This window comes from Vidua macroura, chromosome 6 (genome assembly GCF_024509145.1).
Source record: "Vidua macroura isolate BioBank_ID:100142 chromosome 6, ASM2450914v1, whole genome shotgun sequence".
NCBI lineage: Eukaryota > Metazoa > Chordata > Aves > Passeriformes > Viduidae > Vidua > Vidua macroura.
The window spans coordinates 59,147,651-59,171,834 of record NC_071576.1 but is presented as its reverse complement, the minus strand read 5'-3'; the positions used below and the strand labels follow the sequence as shown (position 1 = coordinate 59,171,834).

At 43.2% G+C, this 24,184-nt stretch overlaps 1 protein-coding gene across 2 annotated transcripts; it reads left to right on the top strand.

The window, feature by feature from the left end:
- The first annotated feature begins 866 nt into the window (after window positions 1-866).
- DKK3 (dickkopf WNT signaling pathway inhibitor 3) lies at window positions 867-23,144 on the top strand. 2 transcript variants are annotated; one of them, XM_053979188.1, is made up of 7 exons: window positions 867-1,051; window positions 2,554-2,691; window positions 3,197-3,280; window positions 18,594-18,686; window positions 19,126-19,270; window positions 21,329-21,485; window positions 22,588-23,144. In XM_053979188.1, the coding sequence occupies exons 1-7, from the start codon at window positions 893-895 to the stop codon at window positions 22,829-22,831; spliced, it is 1,020 nt and encodes a 339-aa protein (XP_053835163.1). In that variant the 5' UTR covers window positions 867-892; the 3' UTR covers window positions 22,832-23,144. The 2 variants fall into 2 exon arrangements, with proteins under 2 accessions (XP_053835163.1, XP_053835162.1); XM_053979187.1 differs by having other exon boundaries at window positions 22,585-23,144.
- The last annotated feature ends 1,040 nt before the right edge of the window (window positions 23,145-24,184 follow it).

The following is a 24,184-nucleotide window of genomic DNA, read 5'->3' as shown; positions in this document are numbered from 1 at the left end:
CCTTCTGTGGCACTGAGCAGAAGCATGATGTGTGGTGGCTGGGAGACTGAGGGGAGGGTTTCCCTGTGGGGACACAGGGACATCCCCAGCTCTACTGCATTTCTGCCAGCGTTCAGAGGTGCCTGAAGCTGCCCTAGCCTGCCAGGAGCACTGGATTTGTAGTGGTGATTATTGCAACAATGCGCTTGCAGGAAATTTTCAGGACTTTAATAGTTTACTCACCATTACCCCTCACCCAGTCTCCAAAATAAGATGAGACCTATAGAACAGTTCTATCCTGGCACAACGGTGTTGTCCTGGAGCTGTGAGCTGACTGCAGCAAAACATGTCTGTGGAATGCTTGGGGTACATCACAAGGAGGAAAAACGACGTGGAAAATGGGGAAGACACACACAGATACAAAATGATGATGTTGCCTGAATATTTTTTAGAAAAAATTTGCAGGGAATTGGCCAGGCAGAGCGGGGTGCTGGCCAGCCAGATGCAGGTCGTGTCACCCTCTGAGCCGAGAGCATCTCTTGAGAACCTTCGCCGGAAAGCAAAGCACACGGTGGAGCTGCCACGCAGCTCCCACCGCCCTCTTCCTTTCAAACCTGTCCAAAACACCGAGAGAACGAAGGTCCCGGGTCTGAACGGGAAAACTCGCACCGCTCCTTTCCCTCCACATCTCCCCCCTTCTCTCAGCATCCTCACCGCCAGCAGGGCGGGGGCTCCGCCGGGGGCTGCGGCTCCGCCCGCTCCGCCCCGCCCGGGCCCGGCCCCGCCCGCCGGCGCTGAGCGCGGAGGGACCGCGGCCGCGGAGGGACCAGCGGGGCAGCCGAGGGGCAGCGGGGCAAGCCGAGGGCCGGCGGGGCAAGCCGAGGGCCGGCGGGGCAAGCCGAGGGCCGGCGGGATGCGGCGCTGGGCGCTGGTGGCCGCGCTGGTGGCCGCGCTGTGCGCGCCCGCGGCGGGCGGCGGGCGGCGGCGGGCGGCCAGCCTGGGCGAGATGCTGCGGGAGGTGGAGGCGCTGATGGAGGACACGCAGCACAAGCTGCGCAACGCCGTGCAGGAGGTGAGGGGGCGCGGGGGAAGGGCTCTCTCCTCCCGTGCCTCCCCGGCCGCGCTCCGCATCCCCGCGCCCGCCCCGAAGGAGCCGGGGCGGCCCCGCCGGGAGCTCGCCCGGTGCGCATCGCGGGATGGGCCGGGCCGGCGCGGCAGAGATGCGGGCCGGCATCCTGCTGGAGCCCAGAGTGAGGAAGGGACCGTGCGTGGCGAGGGGAGGAGTGGAGGGAAGAGTTACGGGGTCGTCTTTGTGCGGCAGGAGCCAAGGCGCACGAGGGTGTCCCCAAGCCAGGATTCAGGGCTGTAAGTGTCCTGAAAATGTGAGGAGAAGCAGCTTGCTTGCGGTGTAATTGCATGTCTTGATCTCAAATTGCTGGCCCAGAATTGCACAGGACCCGTTTCAAAGCCAGAAACTGAGACCAGACCCTAAGCCATTGTCTCATATGGCTGTCAAAACACCTTGTCCCTGCACTCCCCTTTCTTGTGTGCTTTTCATTCCCCTACCCGTTAAGAATCTTCCCTTCAAGTTCTCTTTTCCTCTCATTGAAAAATACTTAGTCTACAAAAACCTGTAACTGACAACCTGCTGCAGAAACAGACCTTGGTTTACTACAATTAAATGATTTCTGATGTTTTGCTGCTCTCTGGACGGTTTCTGAAATCTGCCGCTGTTATCCACTTCATTTAGACTGCAAATTGGGACAAACATTGGGACAAACCATTCTTTACAATGCTGCGAAGGTGCTTAAGGGTGTAATCAGAATTTCTGCCTGTTTTTTCTGTAGTCAGTTCTGGATTGCTGCCTGTGTGCAGCGCAAAGTGTGAATTGTTTGAGCAGAGTCTTAGGACATAAATAGTATGCATGTAGAAAGATTTGCAGCTGTTATTTAAAATAAACAGATGCACCAAAAGGAGAGATTTTGTCTTGGGAAAAATCCTGTTGTTCATCCTGGTTGAACTTTCGGCCTCCTAGCTCTGTTCCAGTGGTTGCAAATAAAAGGACAAGATTTATTCTTGCGTGTTTACAAGATTCACGCCCTTCCTCATCCCACAAAGACAGTAGGAACCGAAATAGAGAATTAAATTCTGGATGTGTGTGCCCTCATTTATAGGGCTGCCTCCGTTGACTTCAAGGGGCTTTTGTTTCTCTCTCTTGCCAGGATATTTTCTCTTCTTTGTCGGAATGGAAAGCCTGCCTGAAGTTCTCAGTGGTTTTCTGTGAAGAGCAAAGAGCTGGGCTCTCGACTGACACCAGCCTGTGCAGATACCAAATTGCCAGTGGCCTGCACACTTTTTTTCCCTCAAAGGGACTGACTTTGGCTTCACCAGCCCAGAGCTCAAGGGTTTAGCTCAGCCCTGTTTTTGTGGCCCATGAAAAGAGCAGCTGCAGGCAGTGTCTGGAGCAGGTAGTGTCTGTCACTGGGGCCTGCACAGGAAGCGTGGCTTGGTCTCTTTTGTGACATTTTTGCTGATTTTCAGTTGTTTTGGTATTTTTTTTTTTTATTTTGGCAGATGGAAGCTGAAGAGGAAGGGGCAAAAAAGCTGTTAGAAGTCAGCTTTGAGGACTTACCTCCCAACTACCATAACGAGTCCAACACAGAATCCAGAGTGGGCAACAGAACTGTTCAGACTCATCAAGAAATCGATAAGGTATGAGAAAACTTGTGTGTGGTGAGCTCATCATTCTTAAGCACATTTTCATCAAACCTCCCCCTCCCCCCCGCCCAGTTTTACATGTTTATTCACAAAATAATTTGGAGTGTAAATTTTCCTGATGATAATTACTTTGGGGTTTGATTGTATCTTCTGTGCTTGACTAGTCATGGTGTTAAGGACACGTGTCATGAAAGGTTAGTGTGAAATAAGAATATAACAATTTATTTTGGAAAAGGGCCTGCTAAAAATAGGACACAGCTACAGCTATTACCTGGGGAATGAAAACCCAACCATGTCCTGCTCAGTTGGCTTCTTGACAGTGTCATTTTAAATAGACAAGGAGGTAGCTCTACTTTCCCCCTCAGATTACACTTTATTAAGAGTGACAGCAAAATGGGAAAAAAAAGAGGGGGTGGGAGCGGGTTAATTGTTGCAGGATGTAGGACTGAGAGTAAAAAAGGACAAATAAAAACTGTATTTTGTTCTTTTCCGGTATCAGGTTACAGATAACAAAACTGGATCAACAGTTTTTTCTGAGACAGTTATTACATCCATAAGAGATGGAGAAAACAAAAGGAATCATGTAAGTGAGCACATTTCTTTCCTTTTGAAAATCAAACAAAGACTTTGGGTTACTTGTTCAGAAGACTGTGACAGAGTTCACCTAACAAAATTTCAGAATGTCTTGAAACACACAAAACTATTGGGGTAAGCAGTCAAAAATGTTTGTGTTTTTTAATTAGTTTAACTTAGGAATATTATGACTTGGAAACAGAGTTCCGGTGTTGTGGTTAATAGACATGTTTGACTACTCAGTTTGTCTGTCAAATGTAAATGTTAAATAGCAAAGATAATTACACAGCCCTTTCCAGTGAGTGTGGATAAATCCTTAGTATCAGTGATCTTGCCTTCCATTAAAAAAATCATTTCATTGATTTTAACAGTTGTAAATAACCCCAAATCATTTATTTATGAGGAATCTTTGGAACAACATATGGCTCTGTTTGCTTTTCAAGCCCAACACAGTGATGGACAACTGGTTATGAAATGCCACTTTGAGGAGAAGGGAGAGAAATGGGACAATAAATCCCCTTCCCCTCAAAATATGGTTGTTTAAGGACTCTCAAAGGAGTTTAAAAGATCAAGAATATTCTTTACATGAGTTTTGCAAGCACAGATACATTTGTTAAATATCAGTAGTCACATGAGAAATTCAGCACATACCACTACTTTAAAAGATTGGGTTTGCTTTGGTTATAGTCTTACCAAAATTGATTTTTTTTTGTGCTCTTACTAAGGCTAGGCTTGCCAGGTTTCCTCTGGAACTATCTGATAGTTTGTGATTTGATTTACTTCAACATACCCTGGCTTTTTTTAGAGCAACTTACCTCCAGTTCTTTCACAGAAGCAGCTCTGTAACTATTTTATAACTATAATTATGGAAATTATTTTATAATGTAATCATGGAAAATTATGTCAGTAGTTCTGATTTTTAGTGGATACAGAACCTGAAATTAGTGCCTCTTTTCTAAAGGTTTTCCCTCTTGCAAGCTCATGTTTTTATACTGCTATTTAAGCTTGAAAATGATAAGTAGCAAAATATAGCACACACAAGCAACTTCACTTTTTTTCTTTTTACTATTTTGCAGAACTTGTAGCTTAAGTAAAAACTCAAGGTATAAAATAAATTGTAACTATCCTAAACTACAGCTGATTTTATACAAAGTGCTAACATCCTACACATTACTTTTTAATAATGAGATTAGGTGTAAAGAAGACAATCCAAATGTTTTTTTTTTCCTAGCAAACATGATCATCATCTTCAAACCCAGTGTACAAAGGCAAACTTTTTAACCTTCTTAGCACTGCAACACAACACTAGTGATGTTTCATGATGTACTTGGCTTGCCTGTGGTGTCTAATCATTCTCACAGCTGTAAAAATTATTTCTAAATTAACTTTCTCCAGGTTTCATACAAAGTTCCTTGTAAGCTTCATATATCAAGGTACAGCTGCATTTTCCATCTGGGAAGTTTGCCTCCCTGACCAAGCTTGGTCAGAGCTTTCACACTGTTCTTAGAGCTCCAGCTGAAGGATGAGGGGGCTGAATACAGATTGTTTTTTGTCTGATTTCATGGTGGCAGCCTCAGTGCAGCTCTGAAGCCAGAACATCCAGAGCTGGTCCTATCAGCTCCTCCTCCCTTCCATCCTGCCCCCCTTGGTCACCAGCACCCCGCTGCAGGGCTGCTGGAACAGAGCTGCACTTGTTAATGCTTATTTTTTCCCCCCTCTCACTCACGCTGAACTTTCAGCATGCCCACGGTACAAACACCTTATTTAGAGGTTGCCAGCTTAGAGGAAAAGCAGCCTCCAGATGTAATTGGTCCTTATTTAAGGAGAGAGTGAAATTAATGTGACTAAGAGATGCCTAACAGGAGTAAATCTGAAAATGCTTGCAAACTTTAAACATGAAGGAGGACTGTGAATCACTTTTGCTATTACAAGGGCAAAGAAATATTGTAGGGGTAATGCAGTTAAGAATTGGAAGATTTGGGTTACAGCAAGGAAAGAAGTGGTGCTGTGGAGAGATCTGTGAAGTAGAAGAAAGATTTTGTCCAGATTAAACGGTGCTGTTGCTTAGATCTGTAAACTTAAGGTAAAAGTGTTGGGAAATGAGTTGCAGAAAACTTTGCAGTGGGCCCTTAGGTCACTTTTATGTACACAAATTTTCATTCCTGAAGTTTTGTGTGACATTGTGACATGTCCTGGTCACTCTCCAGGTCACAGACTTCACAGACCACGGGTGGTGGAAGAGTGATTCCACTGGTTTCCTAGGCTCAGTTTATAAACTTAACTTATAAAAGTTAAGGATTCCCACAGCTCCTGTTCTCTACAAATTTGGTTAGTAGAAGGAAGAATTTTCCAGGCCCTGTCACAAACCATGTGCTCTGAAATTTAAACTCTGTGTAATTTATTGCTGCAGTAATTTGTGATAACTGGAACCCTACTCCTCCTCAGTTTACATTTATTTTCTGTGCTGAGTTATAAGCCTCTGAAATCACTGAAGGTTTTTCATGTAACGTTTTTGGGCTTTGAGAGATGACACCAGAGCCTCACAAGAAGGCAAAGAAGTGTCTGCATTGCAACAATAAATCTGCTTATTGGCTGGAATGAGAAATCCAGCACTAGAGAAGCAGCTTCGTGGAAAACAGGTTGTGCCTGCATTTTAAATCACAGTGCTTGTCCTCCTGAAGCAGGTACCAATACACACACAAATAGTGCATATAAATAAACACACACAAGCATGTACACGTACATAAAGTGCAGATATTACAGAAACACGAGGGGGAATCCTCCACACACAGACTTCTCCTTTCAGACTGTCTCTTCCTGGCTCTGCATCACAGCAGCATTCTCAGACTTCTCTTTGTTAGTGGTGGCTCCTTTGACAGTGCCTTTGTGGCTTTGGGTGTTTCAGTCTCCAGAAGTGGAGCTGGGCTCGTTGCCATTTCTGGCAATGCAGTCCAGTTCCTCAGAGGCACGGCATTACTGGGAGGCCCTGTGTACATTCCCAGACTCACATTCACTTTCTCAGATGTCACTGAGGGCTGGCAGTCCCCCCCTGTAGATGTCAGGCTTCAATCCAGCAGCCTTCTGTCTTTATAGGGGCCAAACACAGCCAAGAGGTTGCTGGATGGGCATAAAGTCTGTGGAGGGCTTGACATCCATTTGTTCCTGGATTTAAGGCTCAAATACTCTGTAATTTGCTTCTTCAGGGAGCATTGGGTAGCTTGCAAATTAATAAAGTATTTTCAGTCAAAAGTTCAAGCACAGAGCGCAGCAAAAATAAGAGCATTTCCCATATCCTATGAAAATCAAAATCTTTTCTAGCTTGTTGGCTAGGCCTATTTCAGTTGTGAGATATTAGCCTAACCAAGGGAAAGCAAGGATGAAAAATAAAAGGAAGCAAAACTGGTACTGGTTTTTGCTACAGAAAGATGAGTTGCATTTCTTCTCAATTCCATTCAGAGCAGTATTTTACTCTCTCTTCTATTATAAGCTCTATCTTCTAATTCAAAGCTAGTGTACCTGAGCTTTTTTCTTTTCTCTAGTAATATGATAAATAATAAAAAAAAGCAATGCCTCTTTTTAGCTAGGTTGTTTTTGTGAGTTTGGTTGTGGGATTTTTTTTTTTTTTTCAAATTTTAATAGAAGTGTATCTGTTAGCTTTCAGTTCTCTTTTTTGAAAGAGATTTTAAATGATGCTTGTTTCTAGGGAGAGTGAACCAGGGAACTGGAAGAATAAGAATGCATTTCTCATTTCACTTTGGCACTGTGGATTCCTTTCTTTTGCTTGCCCCTGGTGGCAGAGGCTGTTGAGGGCAGGGCTGTGCCTCCTCTTTGGTTACACAGCACAGGTCAAAGTTTCTTTGTGGGAGGGTGAGGAGAGGTGCCCTCGGTGTGGTTCTGTGCAGGGTGCTTGCTGTTCCTCCACCAGGGTGGGGGTGCCTGTGTGCACACTTCTACTGGGGCCACACCTTCTGCAAACACAGCAGCTGCTCTCTCAGGGATTTCAAACACCATCACGTCCTTCAGGAGGAGACCCTGGCGTGCCCAGGCCTTCATTTCCATCATGAAGGCTGCAGTTTGCACCCCTGGAGCTCTGGGCAGGGAGGTATCACTGTGAAACAGCTTTTACAAGCTGACCTGGCTTATCTGTACAGGCAGAATGGATGGCATCCCTTTTTTAACAGCCTCATTTAAACCTTTTGCCAGCCTTTATTTTTACTCTCAGCAGGAAAGTACTAAAAAGAAAGAAAACCGTTCAATTTCCCACTTTTCTGGAGAAAAAGAGTGGTTTAAATGGTTTGAACTGCAGCTCTTCAAACTCCCACTTGCTGCCAATATCCAGGACTGCCAAAGTAACCACTTGGTTCCTCTTTGGCACCTTGTGTATGATTTCACCAGCCATGTTCTCAGCCACATGTACTGGAGCTGCTCTCTTTGAGGCTCATGCTGCTCCAGGGAGAGGAGTTCCTAGCAGTGCTCTGTAGAAAGGAAGCTTTGGAAATTGAGAAGGATGAATCAGTGGAATGGAAATTGCAATTTTTCCATCAGCAGCACTGCAGGAGAGGAGTCAATGGCAGAAATTTGAAAATGCAGCATCTTGGTGTTGACTTCTGCTTCCTAATATCTCAGGGAGGACAGTTGTTTTGGGCAACCTTATATTTGGGCCCAATTTTTTTGTTGCTTTTTTTCCCAGAACTTTTAGTCCCTGGTGACCTGCACTCAACAACCTTTAACTATCAATAGACACAAGTAAGTGCATTCCTGGGTTGAAATCCAGGTCTCTGTCTAGCCAAAAATCTAAATATCTAAATCTGGTAGGTTTTGTATATTTAATAATTTCATTCCCTGGTACTCTAAGTCTGCTTTTCTGTTAGCTGTCCAGCCTGCTCTGCTCCATTAATCATTGGGTCAGTGCATTGTATTCTGCACAACACCCACCCTTTAGGGAATCCCAGGTAAGGCAAATTGTACTTGTTTTAGAGAGCCATGGCTCCTCAGACAGGTGTGGTTAGACATCCTTAACCAGTTCTTAATGTTTTACTGAACCCCCTTTTTTGGTTCCCTTTTCAGTTTTGGTCTTGGCAATGTAGAATATGAAGCTTTGGGGCAAGTGTGAATAGTTCATGGGGACAAGTGTAGCCTGTGTTTGTTAGAGTAGAAAATGATGTGGAGAAGGGTGCAAAGGGAAAGAGGATTTAGCTAAAGATGAGAAGAATTGTTCAATTAACATTCTGAGTTGCTCTTATTAATCTGGAGTGTTTTCAGGCTGTGAGTCTTTTTGTAGAGAGGGACTTACTCTTGTATGAAAGGAGTAATGGGCTGTGTGCCTATCTCTGAGACTTCACAGATAACTCCATAAGCAGCAAGTGCTCCTTAGTGATGCAAAAGCTATTAAGAGATTTAATTTAGGTCATGGATGAGAGGATGGCCTTATTGCCAGTCACAGTGTATCTAAACCCAGTGCTTTTGACAGTCATCTGATATTCACTGGGCTACAGCCAAAAAAAAAAAAAAATCTGAACATCAGCCTCAGTGAATGGAAGGAGTTTGAAATACAAGTGTCACATCTGATTCTGTACAAAGAAACTTCTCTGAGGAGGAAGGTGGGAAATCCCTGTAATTACCAGCTGCCTGACGCACTCCTCAGCGTCCCCGTTCTTGTTTGCTAGGCTTGGTCCACCCTGAGCTGGTTTTCTCTCCGAGAAGGCTGTGTGGGAAACTGTGGGTGCACACAGAGCAGCAGGAGCGGACAGTGTGCACAGAGAGCAGGGGCTGGGGTCACCCTGCAGGGTGCAGTGCCCACGGTGTGAGCACTGAGGCTCAGTTCCCACACGCTGGGGCTGGGGCTCGCTGACCCTGAGCAAACAAGCAGTGGGAGCAGCTGCCAGACCTTACCAGGGGCAGGAGAAACAAGGTGCCTTTTGCTGAGAGGCGAGGCAAGCCAGGCAGGTGTTCTGGCTGAAAACACAACACGGTCAGAGAACACAGGTCAGTATAACTTTTTTTTTTTTTCCCTCTTAAATAGTGGCTTAGATTACCAGGCAAGCAAACTGATGGAACAGCAAAAGGGTTGGTTAGTCCTAATTAAAGGTATCAAATCCTGCTCTTGTTTGTATCAGTGGGAGTCTGAAGCAGTTTAGAAAACTTTAGTAAATTTACTTGGTTAGTAATGAAAAAAAAACAAAAAACCACTAGAAGAGTGACTAGGATTCCTCTTATATTTCCTGTTAGTCTAATTTAGTTTAAGTTGGTTTGTTTTCTGTCGAGTTAGGGAAACAAAACTATGTAGTACTAATAGATATTCCAAAAGTCTTCATTAGCAATTCCAGTCTATGTTAAGAAATTTGCCAGATCCTCATGGGCTGTAATGTGGTATTTCTATTCCAGCTGAACTCCAAAGAAAAAGAATATTTTTATCAAGTTGGCTGAAGAGTCACCTAACAGTTTGTCTCTCCCTGGACTTCCCTTTGAGTAGCTAAATACTGAAGAGAGAAAGCTCTTCTTGTGATGAAGTTCTCCTCACCAAAAATGACCTGTCACTGTAATACACTGACAGTGCCTAGAGCTGATTCAGTGTTCTGGGCATGGTTAGTGAGAGAAGATTGGTAAAGCAGTGAGTTCTCCTGAAGGGTACAAAACTCTGTCTTCCAGACAGTGTCCATGCACCACTCCTAAAGCTCTCAGCGTTCTTGTTGGTTGTGGGAGTAAATCCTGCCTTCTCTGAAGCTGTCCATGTACAGGGAGGAATGAAGCTGCCTGCCTCTCCCTTGCTTGCACGCTGGTTGCCACAACTCCTCTGCCAGCAAGCCCTAGTAAGGGAGCAGTGCAAGTCAAAGGGAGGGTGTTCACCTTTTCCCTGGGTTTGGTTCAGTTTTCTCACTCACAACACGCTGAGTTTGGGGATCCAAGGCTGTGCAATTGTATTTTGTAGATCATGTCCAAGTTGTAGGGAGATATAAAAACAAATCATCGTGAATGATTTTACTTTCTGCCTCTCCTAGATCAACCATTTATTCTAAGAGAAGTGTTTGGGGTTTTGTTCTCTTTATGGTTAAATCCATTCAGAAGAGTGACTTTTATGTGGGCTGGTGGCAATTTTGTGATCTAGTGACATCTGTTAAAAGATCATAGTACTGATTTTCGTTACTGAGGTTCATCAGCAGTGTTTCTTTCCTCTTGCCACACACATGTAGCAAATTAATCATGAGAGGAGAAGCTTTAAGGCAAATGAGATTTTTTTTTCCACTGGTTTTGATTATGTGACTTAATCCATTGGCTCCAGCAGCTGTTTATTTGAGATTTTAGCTGAAACCATGTTACCTAATTAAGCAGCAAACCTTGGCTGGAAGATAACAACAGTAGCTAAGGCTTTAGGAAATACAGGCTACAGCACTGGATGTATTGCAGAGTTGTTTTTTTTTTTTTTAATCTGTTATTTGCATCTGTTACCATCTTGGAATGGTTGAGATAGATACAGAGGATGCAGATAAATGGGTTAAAGCTGCTTACATCATAGGTAAGGTGGCAGAATTTGCTGTGGCTGGGAGGTTGGCCCAATAACACATTGTTAATACATGATGAGCCTAAGTCTTATGTAATCTTTGCCTGGACTTGAGGAGGGTTAGAGTCTACAAAATCTTTAGAATGGTACTGGTTTTACACCAGTGAGTAGGAGGAGAGAGAATGAATGTGATTGGTGATTGCTCAGCCTTCTGTGCATTTGTGTAGAGTCAGGAAGAGGTGTGAGGTGCTACCAGTCCAGCCTGATGGTGTTTTGCACTATGATTTAGTAAGCTAAACAATGGAAATTGAAGGAAAGTGGTGAATTGAAGTTGTTTCTGTTTAGTTCTGTTTCATCAAAGGTTTGGCAGATGTAAGAAAGAAAGCAAAAAAGCTCTATAGAAAGATAACCACAAAGGGATTTTTTTATCCCTGACTGGAAACTCTCATAAAACTGAGTGTCTGAACTGGTGGGACTCAATTCAGTAAGAGGAAAACATTTGTTGGTGTGGGACTCATTAAAAAAGAAAGAAAGCAAAAAAGCTCTATAGAATGGTGGTTTGAAGTGCAATGCCTCAAGAAATGCATTTCTGTGTCAGCTGAGTGAGTCTCAACGTAGTCCTTCCTCCCACGTGATTCACAAAGAGCATTTTGGCTTCTTTTGTGGAGTGAGTGTCTGCCTGGCCTGGGAGGGGCTGAGTTTTTGCACTAAAGGTACACAGGGTGCATTCTGGGTGCATTCTGGGGCTGTTTACTTCTTACTCTGCATGGAAATGACTCAGACCCTGCTCGTGAATTTATATCATGTGAGGAATACTCAGACTTCTTCCCTTAGAAAGTCCAGGGGGAAAAGCAGTATCTTAGGACATGGTGGTGTCAGGCAAAGGGGAGCCTTAGTGGTTTTCCTGGGTTCCAAGACATCTCACATGTGTCAGCAAGGGAAAGTTTTGGTCCCCTGGTAGGTGTTTGTCTTGGACATCATACATGGTGGAAATCTGCAATACATTCATATTCTTACGTTCCTTTTGGAAGGGCAAAAAGAGTGTGCTGAGACCTTTTTTCATTTCTTTCTCATTTGTGTTTGTTTAGGAAGTGGGAATGAATATTCATGAACAGTCATCATCTCATGTTATCGATATCCTCTAGGCACATGATTTCAGATGGAAAATTAAATTAAGGGAATAATAAAATAAAAGAGGCTCTTTTGTAATCCCAACAAATGCCGCAAAGAGGAGGTCTTGACAAAGCTTCAAAGAGTCTACAAACACCTATGACCCAAAAGCCTATTCCATCCTTAGCCAGACATGGATCTCGTGTTCCCAAAATCCTCACATGCTGGAGATGATTTCTTTCAATGCTGTTGCTATAATTCAAACCTCTTCTTCTTCCATCTACAGCTCATGGAAAAGAAGCTATTCCATTTCTTAAAGCAGTCTCCTACACTGTCAACTCTGCCATGGGCAAAATCCATTGAATGTGGATCCTTACCAATGTACTTCTGTTTCAGTGTTATTATCTTTGGCTGGCACCTTAAACAGAATTAATAAGTCTGTTGAAACCGTAGACTACCAAAAAAAGTATATTATAAAGAAACAAAGGCCATAAGATACAGGATTTGAAATCAGTTCAGTGGGAGATGGGGCACAGGTCAACATCTTATTCTCAGTGTGCTGCTACTCTTAATTTAGTGATGAAGATTAGCCAGCAGCTATTAAGTACAGAAATCTTTGTTTTCAAAGGCTTTTCTTTTCATCCAGCTGTTTCACATCCTCGCTGTGTACGGCTCGTCTGCGTTGTTTTGCTTTTACAGATTTGCAAAACTGACATAGTTCAGGAGTGAATCACAGAAACTTTTTAGCTGCCAGTTGCAGAGACGAGAGCGGCCTGCGTTCGAACTCGGCTCCCGGGGAGCATCACTGCCTCAAAGCTGTGTCTTTGTGTGATCCCTGCTACTCACAGATAATGGCACTTCAGAGGTTTGTGGCACAGCCCTACAGTGGTTTCACAGCTGCTACTGGAGCTCAGGACATTTGGGAATAAAACCCAGGGTCTCTCAGACCACGTCTCCTGGTTATCAAAGATCAAAGAGTTGTTCTGCCATCAACAGATCCACAGGTAGATGCATGTCTCAGTTAGGACCATTAACTGCAAACTCATTAGGAAAACTTCATTTATAAACGTGCATCAGTATTTCGACCTCACATATACATAAATATATATATATATATATATATACACACACACACATAGACACAGTCATTTTCTCCTTTCCTAGTTAGATAGCTCTTTGTTTCCAGACTAAGTTAATTACCTGACAGATATATAATTTATGGGGGTTTTTCTACTAAATTAGAATAGTTCTCATGTGCCCTCTTTGATACCATTGCAAAATAGATTGAAATGAGTACTTGGCACTGTGTTTCCTACACGGGAGCATTTGCAGAAGCTGTAGTCCTGCCAAGATCAGGTTATCATTACTGAGAAAAAAAAAAAGGGGTGAGGGGAGAAAATGAAATGGCTGCTTCTGCAGAGTGACCTGCTATTAAATTATTACAAGGCATACAGAGAGATGTTGACCAAGAGTGAACAGAGCATGATCTGAGAGAGTACCTAGGCACCGTTTTTCTCACTATTACAAGGCATTTGCCAGGACTTTTTTTTTGGTTTTGTTTCTTTGGGTTTTTTGGGGTGTTGCTTATTCTTTCATTGGAGTCAGTTCCTTGAAGCTGTGGATAAGATTATATTTTATTTATTTCCTCTTTTGACATTGAGCATTAACTGCATAGGAGTCTGATCAGTGACAAGACCGCTGTTAGTGTGGTGGGGATAAGCAGGTGGTGTAGAAAGGGATGCAGTTCTTACAGAGTGGTGAGCAGTTTATTGGGGATCACAGCCTGCCTCAATAATTCCCTTTTTGACAGCATGTTAAGGCTAATGTGGCTGTGTTGCTTTGGGTACCTAAAGCCAAGCTCAAGCGCCTTCAGGCCACTTGTAGTTATGCCATATAGACATATTTTGTCTCCATTTATATTGTGTCATGTGGAGAATCAGAAATGAAGTTTTTCCCAATAAAATGTTTCTGGGAAATGGGGGAGAAGGAGTCAGATGAGATTAGCTCTATGGAGAAGTTCAAGACAAAGCCTAGGGACTTGTTTTCTCTTGTTTATTGGTTTGGAGCTCAGCAGTCACGTTCCTGTTGAACAGCCACCCAAAGAGCTGGCTTTCCCTGCAGCACTGACCCCCAGCACAGCTTGCAGCTCATGGCTGCTCTTCTTAGGACGTCTTTTTTTAACAGAAGTTCCTAATTTTATGAGTGTTGTGTGCTTGGCAGGACAGCAGTGAGAGACTTGCACTGCTGGAAAGTATTACAGAGGTTTTGAGGTATTTCAAGGCAATTTAATCCATATCTCATTAAAGACAAATGCATTACGTGCCCTGTCTAGACAACTGAGAGATTAGGAACTGGAATGCTACTGCATTTCAAATTAAGGTAGTAGTTTCCATAAAACAATATTCCATTCTATGTAATTCTGCCTTTTTTTTTTTTTTTTAAATACATGTAGGATATAAAACAGGTTTTATGCTTCTTTTTTTTTCCTTACTACTCAGCAGTTTTTGCCATCTGCTGCAGTAATGGAGAGCAGCCCTGCGTGAAACAACTTGCAGAAATTGAAACAAAACCTAGGAGGGGATCTGTAAACACAGAAATGTTAACTCTTGGAAGGACTCACTGCTGAGAGATGTCAGTTCCAATGTGAGCATGGCACTGCAGCTGCAGCTGGAATTGTTGTTGTCTCACGGATGCAGTTGGGTGAGCTCTGGCACAGTTTGGGAAGGATCTGTAGCTGTGGTTTATGGAGGCTAACACTGAGTTTTACAGGTTTTTGAAAAGGGAATTGCTTTGTATGAGGAGTTTTTAATAAACATGTAAAGGGGCTTTTGTTCAGAGAAACTTTTGAAAGACAGATGTCCCAAAATACAGTGAGAGGTGGTCCCATGCATTTCCAAGGTTATTACTAAAACTCATTTTCTAATTGTCATACCAATTGCTCTAGTGGCATTGTTTCCTGTGCTGTGTTTCTGCTGGCAGAACTTCCTCACCTCTCCAAAATCACTGATTTTTGCCTCTATACTTCATGGCTCGGGAACCTGAAATGCATGGAGGGTTAGGAATGAACGCTTTGGAAGGGCTGGTTTGGCTTACCAGCTGTGCAGAAAACAATCCTGCCTCTCCCCTCAGCACCTGCAGGAGTTTATAGGCACAAACTTTACCTGGATCACAATAAGCCACCAAACTGGGCAATGTAGATTACCCAGGGAGGGGAAAAGGGGTTCTCTTGCTTGAATCTCACTGTTCCCATGCCAAAGAACCACGGGAATGTTGTATATTGTCATGGCTGTTCCTTCCTCTGCTTTCTTGGGTTCTAAACTAAAGAGTAAAGATCCCAGGAGAGAAAGTCCCACTCAAGACAGTCCCTGACAAATACTGGCTGAAGATATGAGTAGTGAAGAGTTTTTCTTAAAGTTGTCTTTGAAGAAGAACTTTCTGAGAGCGTGGAGGCAGGGTGAGTGTGAGTGGGGAGAGGGAATGGATAAATCAAAGGCCAGTTGTGAATTTAAAATCAATGAGTCCATTTTGAAGGTTAGGCATCATCAGAATATTTTTTTAGTCTACCACTGGGGTTTTAATTAAGGATTAAAGGGAAAAAGATCAAAGCAAAATGAGTGTTATTTCAATACATACTGTACGACCAGCAAAACAGCATTAAAATACTGCCATAGTGAGGTACAGAAACCAGATGAACACTGCCAAAGACAGTGGGTTTCCCTTTGAAAGCTGGTTAACTCTGGCCTTGTTGTTCTGCTTTCATAGCTTGAAATGGGAAATCCTTGGCCTGTCCCTGCTTATCCTCCTGGGAGTGCTGTATGGGCAGAGGGTGGCGTGGCCCCCGTCAGGGTGGGATGGATGCAGTCGGGCAGCCGGCCCCTCTGCGGAGCTGCCACCTCACACGGAAAGACAGCTCCTTCCTCTTTCCTTTTGTGCCTTTCTTTTGTGCAAAGGCCTGAGGGAGAGAGTGCTCCTGCCAAGGCTTGTCCCACCAGCTCTGACCTGCACAGTCCTGCCCCAGCTGTTTCAGTGTCAGGGAGCTGCCACGTTCAGCTGTCACCAACATCACTCAGTGCTTTATTTTCAAATAAAATGGAGACTAACCATTCTTTATTAAAGTAATAATCTTTGACATAATCTACCAAAGACAAAAAACCTGAAGTTTCTTTCAGCAGCAGTTGTTTCAGCAGACTTAGGAACCTTTTCCATGATTTTCATTTTTTTTGCTGGGTGTTTTTTTGGTTTTTTTTCTTTTTCTTTTTTTTTTTTTTTTCCTGTTGGTTTTGGAACAGATCCTAATGCTCAAATAGCTTCCAGGTGCTGCAGGATATTCACTGCAGGGCACAATATTATAATAAGAATCCATAGGATGCTGAGTGTGTCCTTACAGGTACATGGCATGGGATTCTCCATCCTGGCCTCTGTTGTTGATGGGTTCCAGTACACTCATTAATAAATAGGCAGTGCTGCTTTCACTCTGTATTACTCCCTAACAGCCTATTCCTTTGCCACAGCATTAACTGTTATTACGTCAGAATGGATTTCAGAGAGATGTACATCATTATCAGTGTGGCTAATTCTGTCTGTAAGTTACCTGCCCAGCTTGTACGTTCTGCTGCACATCAGAAGCCAGCACTCCCTCTCCACAGTTTACCCAGTTGCTCCTGCAATGCCAAAACATTCTGAGAGATAATTTAGTTTGCACAATTCCAGGAAAAAAATGGATTGTTCAGAATCTGCTGCGGCTGACGAAGGTGTTCAGATTTACTCCTTGTCCAGCAACTATTCTATCTAGAGGTAGCTGAATTAGAAAAAGTCTGTTGCCTGATTAAATAAGGAAAAATAAATAATTTTAAAAATATATGGTTACATATCTGCATGTAAGCACAACTGAGTTCTGCATTAACTATGGGTGTCTGGGTGAGGTAAATTGGTGAGGAGTGTGGCACACAATTTCACAGAGCACATATGAAGGGAAGCCTTTGCCATGCCAGGAAAGAAAACCACAAAGGGATTTTTTTTTTCCCTGACTGGAAACTCTCATAAAACTGAGTGTATGAACTGGTGGGACACAATTCAGTAAGAGGAAAAATATTTTTTAGTGTGGGACTCAATTCAGGAGAAAGCAGCAACTGGAGAATTGCAGCTTTGGTGTTAGGTGGTTTTAGAGCTAGAGTTATTCCATGAGCTTAAAGCAATCATGGCAAGATTTCTCCTTTGTGGAGAAGGACAATTGGAAAACCTGACTGCAGAAAGACCTGGCTGTTTGCCTGACAGGGGATGGAACAGGGGTGAAACAGTATAGTCTGTTCTGGGTATGGTTTATACAGGCATTCATAAGAGCAGCTGACAAAGCCACAAACAGAAAGTTGGCCTAGAAGAGCGTAGCTGCTGAAGAGAAGAGGCTGGCTGCTCACTTGGAGCCACAAAACCTCCAACATACTGCATGACATTTGGATTTTTGGATTTTGATCCACCTGATTACGTAGCAACAGAAAACAAAAAAAAAAAGCAGAACACACCCAGTACTGGGATAATGAAGTTAAAAAACATTGCAATAATTTATAGCAGCCTAGGCCTGGTTGTACTAATTCCTTAAAACAGCTAAAGTGACTTCTGAATTACAAACACATCGCCTGAATGTCGAGTTGTGGACTGGAAAAGAGTCAGAGTCAGGCCCCAGACTGTGTTTAGCTTCTGTTCTGTATTCTGAGTAATCAAACAGGTTTTAAACAGGAAATATGGGTTGAATATTAGGAAAAAGTTTTTCACAGAAAGAGTGGTAGAGTTCTGGAATGGTCTGCCCGGGGAGGTGGTGGAATCACCATCCCTGGATGTGTTTAAAAAAAGCCTGGATGTGGCACTGGGTGCCAGGGTTTAGTTGAGGTGTTGGGGCTGGGTTGGACTTGATGATCTTGAAGGTCTCTTCCAACCCAGTCATACTGTGAATTTGCACATAAATGAACATAGTAAACTGTTGGAAAACATCTGAGGTGGCCAGAATGGCTAAGTTAGACAAGGCTGATTCCTGCAGAGCAGCCTTGCCTCACACAGGGCAAGAACCCCCCAAAAGGCTGAATTTGGAAGAGATCTGAAGAAAACAAGAAGCTTAGTGGGAACTTTCAGTAGAGAAAGGTGCACAGATGATTTGCTCCAGCAAGTGAGATTAGTGTCTGCCAAAGAGCAGTCAAGTGCTTACTTCAGAGAATTCAGGGATTTTTGTGTAATCCCTTTTCCTTTTTTTTTTCTTTTTCCTTTCCACTAAAAATGGTACAAACCAGTGCTGGACAGATCACAAACAGGTGACTCAGAACAGTGCTATGAGTTATTCTTCTATTGACTAAATTGTTTCCAGCCTGGAGAAAAAAAAAAAAATAGAGAAGAGGGTTAATCACACAATTTTTGAGAAGTAACCATTAGATGGGAAAACACCCCCTCCCTGTGAACCAGCCATGAGGGTGCAAAAATACATCACTCTCTCTGTGTTCTTCTCACTACCACGGGCTCAGGAAGTGAAGGCACCCAGCAATTTGAGGCCAGAGGATTTAGATAAGCCAGGGAGAGGGCACTGGTCTGTTACAGAACTGTGACTGAGCGAAGAGCCCCTGCAGGCTTTTTGTCTTGGTTCCCAAATAAAAAACATAATCAATGAAAAGCTGCTGGTATTTCAAGGAGAGGCATGAATTTTGGTAAATCACGCTTTTATCCTTTCCTCCAGGAGTGTATCATTGACGAAGACTGTGAACCAGGGAAATATTGCCAGTTCTCCACCTTTGAATACAAATGTCAGCTCTGCAAGCCCCAGCACACAGTAAGTCCTGAATGAGATGGGATTTCGTGTGATCTTTAGAAACTCAGTAAGTGCATGTAGTGACAGGATAAGGGGGAATGGCTTTAAATTGAAAGAGAGTAGGGTTAGATGGGGTATTGGGAAGGAATTGTTCCCTGTGAGGGTGGGCAGGCCTGGCACAGAGACGCTGTGGCTGCCCCTGGATCCCTGGCAGTGCCCAAGGCCGGGTTGGATGGAGTGCTGCTACTCTGCTCTGGAGGTTCCTGTCTGGCAAAATAGTTCCATGTGTGCTTCAACTGAGAAATGAAGCAGTTCTACTTAAACAGTGGGAATATGACATGTATTTAAAGTACACATTGTTGTCTTCAGGCCCAGGGCCCAATTCTGGGTGTAGCTGTGTGTGTTAATGTGTGCTGAGTGCTGAAGTGCCAGTTTTGTCCCGTGCCTTTGCCCTTGGCAGCCCTGCTCACGGGATGTGGAGTGCTGTGGGGAGCAGCTCTGCGTGTGGGGCCAGTGCAGGAGATCCACTTCCAGAGGGGAGAACGGCACCATCTGTGAGAACCAGCACGACTGCAACCCTGGGACGTGCTGTGCTTTTCACAAAGGTACACCGGGCTTTATCCTGTTCATCTCAGCATGCAGGAGCATTGATACTTGGCTCTTTTTAGCCCAGGGGAAGTGGTTAAATCTCTACAGAATCAGCAGGTTGTTCTCCCTTGGCCTGTGGAATGCACTGGGTTAACTCCATTAGAAAACTTTGATAGAATTAGGAGTGAGAAACAGTCTGATGGGGTACATGCTAGTGAAAGCAAAGCCTGTTGCACGCTAGAGATGAGACCAGCAGCAGAAACACGAAAATGTACGTTTCTAAAGGGGAGTTCTGTGTCAAATTTACACACAATAGAGCAAAAATGATAGGATTGCAAATGTGCAGAAGAAATTAATGAGCTGGCTGAAAGTGGCTTCTCCTTCCTCTCAGCAAGCAGCCCATCAGAATCAGGCTGCAGAGGTTCATGTGAGCCTTCCAGGGCATCACACCATGCAGTGGTGACCAGGCAGCCAAGAGACACAGAGGAATGATGTCCCAGATTATGCTGTCAGTCCGCATGGGAATGTGAAACTTGATTTACAGAAAGGAGCACAGAGGAGAAGGTCTTGGGCCTGAAATCAATCCCCAATCCTGTTTGGCTGGGGTCCAGTTTCTTCTACTGTTTTATACCCACCAGCTCCTCACTGCATTTATCACAGTTCACCTTCTTTTAGTAGTGACAGGACACAATTCCAGCCAGCTCCCTTCACCAGGTACACACTTCCCCAGCTTTTTTCCTTGCTGTGAGCCAGGGCAAACCTTGTAGTGATGGTTGGGCCTGTCCCACTCTCAGCCTGCTGGTGGATCAGGCTGCAGGGCATTCCGTGAAAACGAAGGGGAAAGCTCCAGCACCATTTAAAAGTGAAGAGGATCTGCTCAGCTTCCCCATGTTGATGCTGAGCATTACAGTGTGGATCTTCAATGCTGAGTAAGTTTGGTTGGGAAGGAACAAGATATGTAGTTATTGAGAAAATTTTATATATATCTGTATTTCAATAGGTAAGAATATTGATGAACATTGATAGAATACTCTTGTTAGAACATAAAATAGTGCTGTTGATTAACAGCAATGAATTTTTATTCTCTATGGCTGTCTGCTTTAGCAGGGCTTTAGGGTTTTTCAGGTTAGGTCTAACCTCAAGGTCTTTCTCCATCACTAGAGTATTGCAAATGATTGTCCTAATAAAGATGTGTATTTTTATATAAAACTATAGTAAACTGTGGAGTGTTGTCTGCTCAGTATATAATGTTTCGAAACTGGGAACTGATAGGTCATGTACATTAAAGCACAGGTGTCTGTGCATACACACACATGTATGTGTTTTTTGACCAAATCTCATTTAAAAACTTAAAGAGTTTGAATTCTTCTCATATTTCATCCTGCCACATGAGGTGACTGAAGACAAGAGGAAGAAGGGAGGTTTTCTAGGAATATCTGGAAGAGCTGAATTCCAGGCTGAGACTGGGAGTTACTGACATGAGGAAACCCAAAGGACACGGACTTCTTAAATAATTTCTTACACAGGCTGAAATTCAGCCCTGTGTAGCAGCAAGGGTGCCAAGCCCCAGATGCCACCAGAGAGCTTTGCCCACAGCAGAACTGATAAAATGAATTAAATGTCTGAATTGTAGTTCTTGTAACCTCATTCGTTTCTGAACAATTGCTCTGTATTTGCAGCCTCTGCAAAGAAATAGAAAAAAATAACAGAGTTTAAGATACAGAGGTATGTCTCTATTCAGATTTCAAACCATTAATGCTACTCATTGCAAAGGATTCCCTGTAATGTTAGTTTTCTTGGGATTAGAAGAGTTTGGAATCTCCAAGGGATGGAGCTGTACTGCCTTGACAGCAGTCTCTGAGTCAAGCTGATCTTGCTCATTGAGGATGAACTTCAAATGTCTTACTCCCACCTACTGGAAAAAACATGGCTATGGCTCCCTATCACGTAAGGGAACTTTAAAAAGAGATTGAGCCTGTCTTTTTATATCTTGCATACAGAATTAAACATGGGGTGACCCCAGTTTAGCAGACAGCTAAGGACTTCTCCTAAAATGCCTTTCCCTTGGCCTGCAGAGCTTCTGTTTCCTGTGTGCACGCCCTTACCCGAGGAAGGTGAGCCCTGCCATGATCCTTCAAACAGACTTCTCAACCTCATCACCTGGGACATGGAGCCTGATGGAGTGCTGGAGCAGTGCCCCTGTGCAAGTGGCTTGAGCTGCCAGCCTCAGAGGTAAGGAGCAAAGCTGGGCAAACAAGTTGCTTGGAACTTTTGAGGGGTCTATTTATGTGGTAAATAGCTACAGAACTCGCAGATTCTGTCTCACTAGAAAAGGTTTTGAGTTTTTCCCACCAGTAGCATTGAAACCTTTAGTTTTGTCCCACACAGATGTGCCTAATTGAGTTTGGCAATACATTAATCCAGTGTGAATTAAGTGTGTGAATTAATGAGGCTGGTACAGCTTTTTAATCAGTCAGTGCTACCAGCTGTTGAAATGCATCATTCCAATTCCATTCTCTGCATACAGTCCCTGTCCACCAACTCTGTATGTGAGACTGGGCTTCTGTCAGAGTTTTGCTTGTTTCAGAATGTAAGATATGTTAAAGGAATTCTAATACAAACTTTTCAAATAGGTCATGCCTTTAATATTTCTTTAAAAGGAGTTATTTTTATCATCAGCAATTTCATTGGCAGAAAGTGAGATCGTTTCAGTTTTGCTGAAAGCATTTTTAGAAAGCTAATGTTTTCTGTGAAATAAACTCTCCAAGTTTTCTCCTACACTTCCAGCATCCTATTAACTTCCAACAAGACATCATAGCTGGGATAGAGATGCAGTTTAATACTTCTCTCTTCTGTGTCCAACTCTTTCTACATTTTTTCATGCTTGAAAAGGAATTGGGTAACATTTTTGTTAATGTGCCATTAGCCTCAGGGAAGGTCTGTCAGCAAATGTCAGGTCCAGTAAGAACAGCGTCTCAGATGAGGATACAGAAACACAGAAATTAATTGGGCTGTGAATATAGCTGAACTGCCCAGAAGTTTTTATCTGAATTTGAAGATTCAAGTGACTTTTTTTGTTACCTGTTTGAGGGCCACTGCTCTTATTTACCAGGATCAAACATTTTGTGTTGTTAGGATCTCTGTATGTGGAAATCATATTTATAACTCACCAGCTGTCAAGCATGTAAGAATCAGGTGCTTGTGAAGTCAGCTAGGGTAGATCCATTGTGCATTTAACATGTTTTCATATGGGGAGGGAATGGAGAATTTCATAGACTAGCAGAAGAACACAAAAATGATGCACTGTGTGACCAGATGTGCCTCTTCCCAGCAGCCACAGGACTACATCTGTGTGTCAGCTGTCTGCCAACGAAACGCAGCACACTGAGAAAGAAGATCCCTTAATCATGGATGAGATGCCCTTTCTCAGCTTGATCCCTCAAGATCTCCTCTCCGATTATGAGGAAAGCAGTGTCATCCAGGAAGTGCGCAGAGAATTAGAAAGCCTGGAGGACCAAGCAGGTTTGAAGCCTGAGCCTGAGTCAGCTCAGGAGCTGGTTTTGGGAGATGAAATCTAAAGCCCAAAGCACCATTTTAGTTAGTTTAGATATTTTTTTTGTTTAGTGTCTTGCTTGTATGAACCCTGAACACCCACTACTGGATAGAAGTGCAATAAACGAGGTCTTCAAGGAGCATCCTTCTCTGTGCACCAAACCTGCATGTCCCTGTGGAATTCATTAAATCCCTGTCTTCAAACCTTCTGCCAAATGGGAACCATAGGAGTGCTCTTCTGGATTTGTATTTTCCTCTTGTATGTCAGAAATAAACTTCTTAGTACTTGTACTCATTAAAAAATACACACAAGCATAAATCATTTTAAGTTATTAGAAACTATAGAGGTGATCTTTGAGTACGGATGTTCAGAGTTGTTTTATTTCTCTAGGGAAAAGAACCATTTACTCTGACACTGTTGCAGTCATAAATTTTAAGGAATTTTTAAAGGAATTTTAATTTTTTCCTTTAGAATCATTTTGTGGTTTTAATACACCTCATAGGCATAGATCTGTGCATGTAACAAGATGTGATTATTTTTACCATCTTAAAAGGTCATTGATTTAAAAAAATCAATAGCAAGCTAAGAGTAAAATCTGACCCCTGAAACTCCCCAGCTACCAGTTTGCTACCATGGCTCCTCCACTATTAATGGTTTTCTGAGAGATTTCACCATCTGTTGTTGCACATGGTAAAATAAGATGTGAGGTTCCAGCCAAGTAACTTTTCATGGTGCTTTTTCCCAAATAATCCCTATTGCTCATGTCTAGTTTGGAACAGCAGAGTGCAATAACAAGAGCAGGTGTAAGACTCTGCCAGCAATCTGCACATCTTTCCCCACTTCCAGTGTAAAAAGGCTTTTCAATAAATTCCTTGGGTACCAGAATTAATAGCCATTATCATTATAAACAGGGAGGATAATATTTCATTTTAACTATCTTAGTTTTGGTTTAAGGATTCTACAACCCGTTCTCACACCAGCACACACACACACAGACATCATCTCTGAGAGTTCACTGAGCCTACCCTCCCTTTCTATCCCTAATAAAATTATTGTGCTTTAGACAGCCCCATCTATACAAAGAGAAGGAATTAAATGCCACTCTTGTTTTCCTGTTTAAAAACATATCCATGAGAGCAGTAACTCTGTAAATACTGCCCTCTTAAGGACATTATTCTTTCAGGTTCTTGGTGCTGCCACTACCAAATTTAGTCTCTACATTTTTGCCTTTCCAAATACCCGAGTTTGAGGAAAATTCATGATCCATTTCTCTCTTCCAAAAGCTCTAAGGATGCTTTAGCAGTCTCTTGTCTGTGGTAGATGGTAGTTCAATGAAGTACCCTACCCAGGAGATGGTATTTCCCTCTCTGCTCCCTTT

Coding starts and splice junctions, on each gene's coding strand:
- DKK3 (XM_053979187.1), top strand. CDS start 893: ATGCGGCGCTGGGCGCTGGTGGCCGCGCTGGTGGCCGCGCTGTGCGCG. Junction 3,281..18,593: donor GAGAAAACAAAAGGAATCAT/GTAAGTGAGCAC, acceptor CCTTTCCTCCAG/GAGTGTATCATTGACGAAGA. Junction 21,486..22,584: donor TTGAGCTGCCAGCCTCAGAG/GTAAGGAGCAAA, acceptor GCCTCTTCCCAG/CAGCCACAGGACTACATCTG.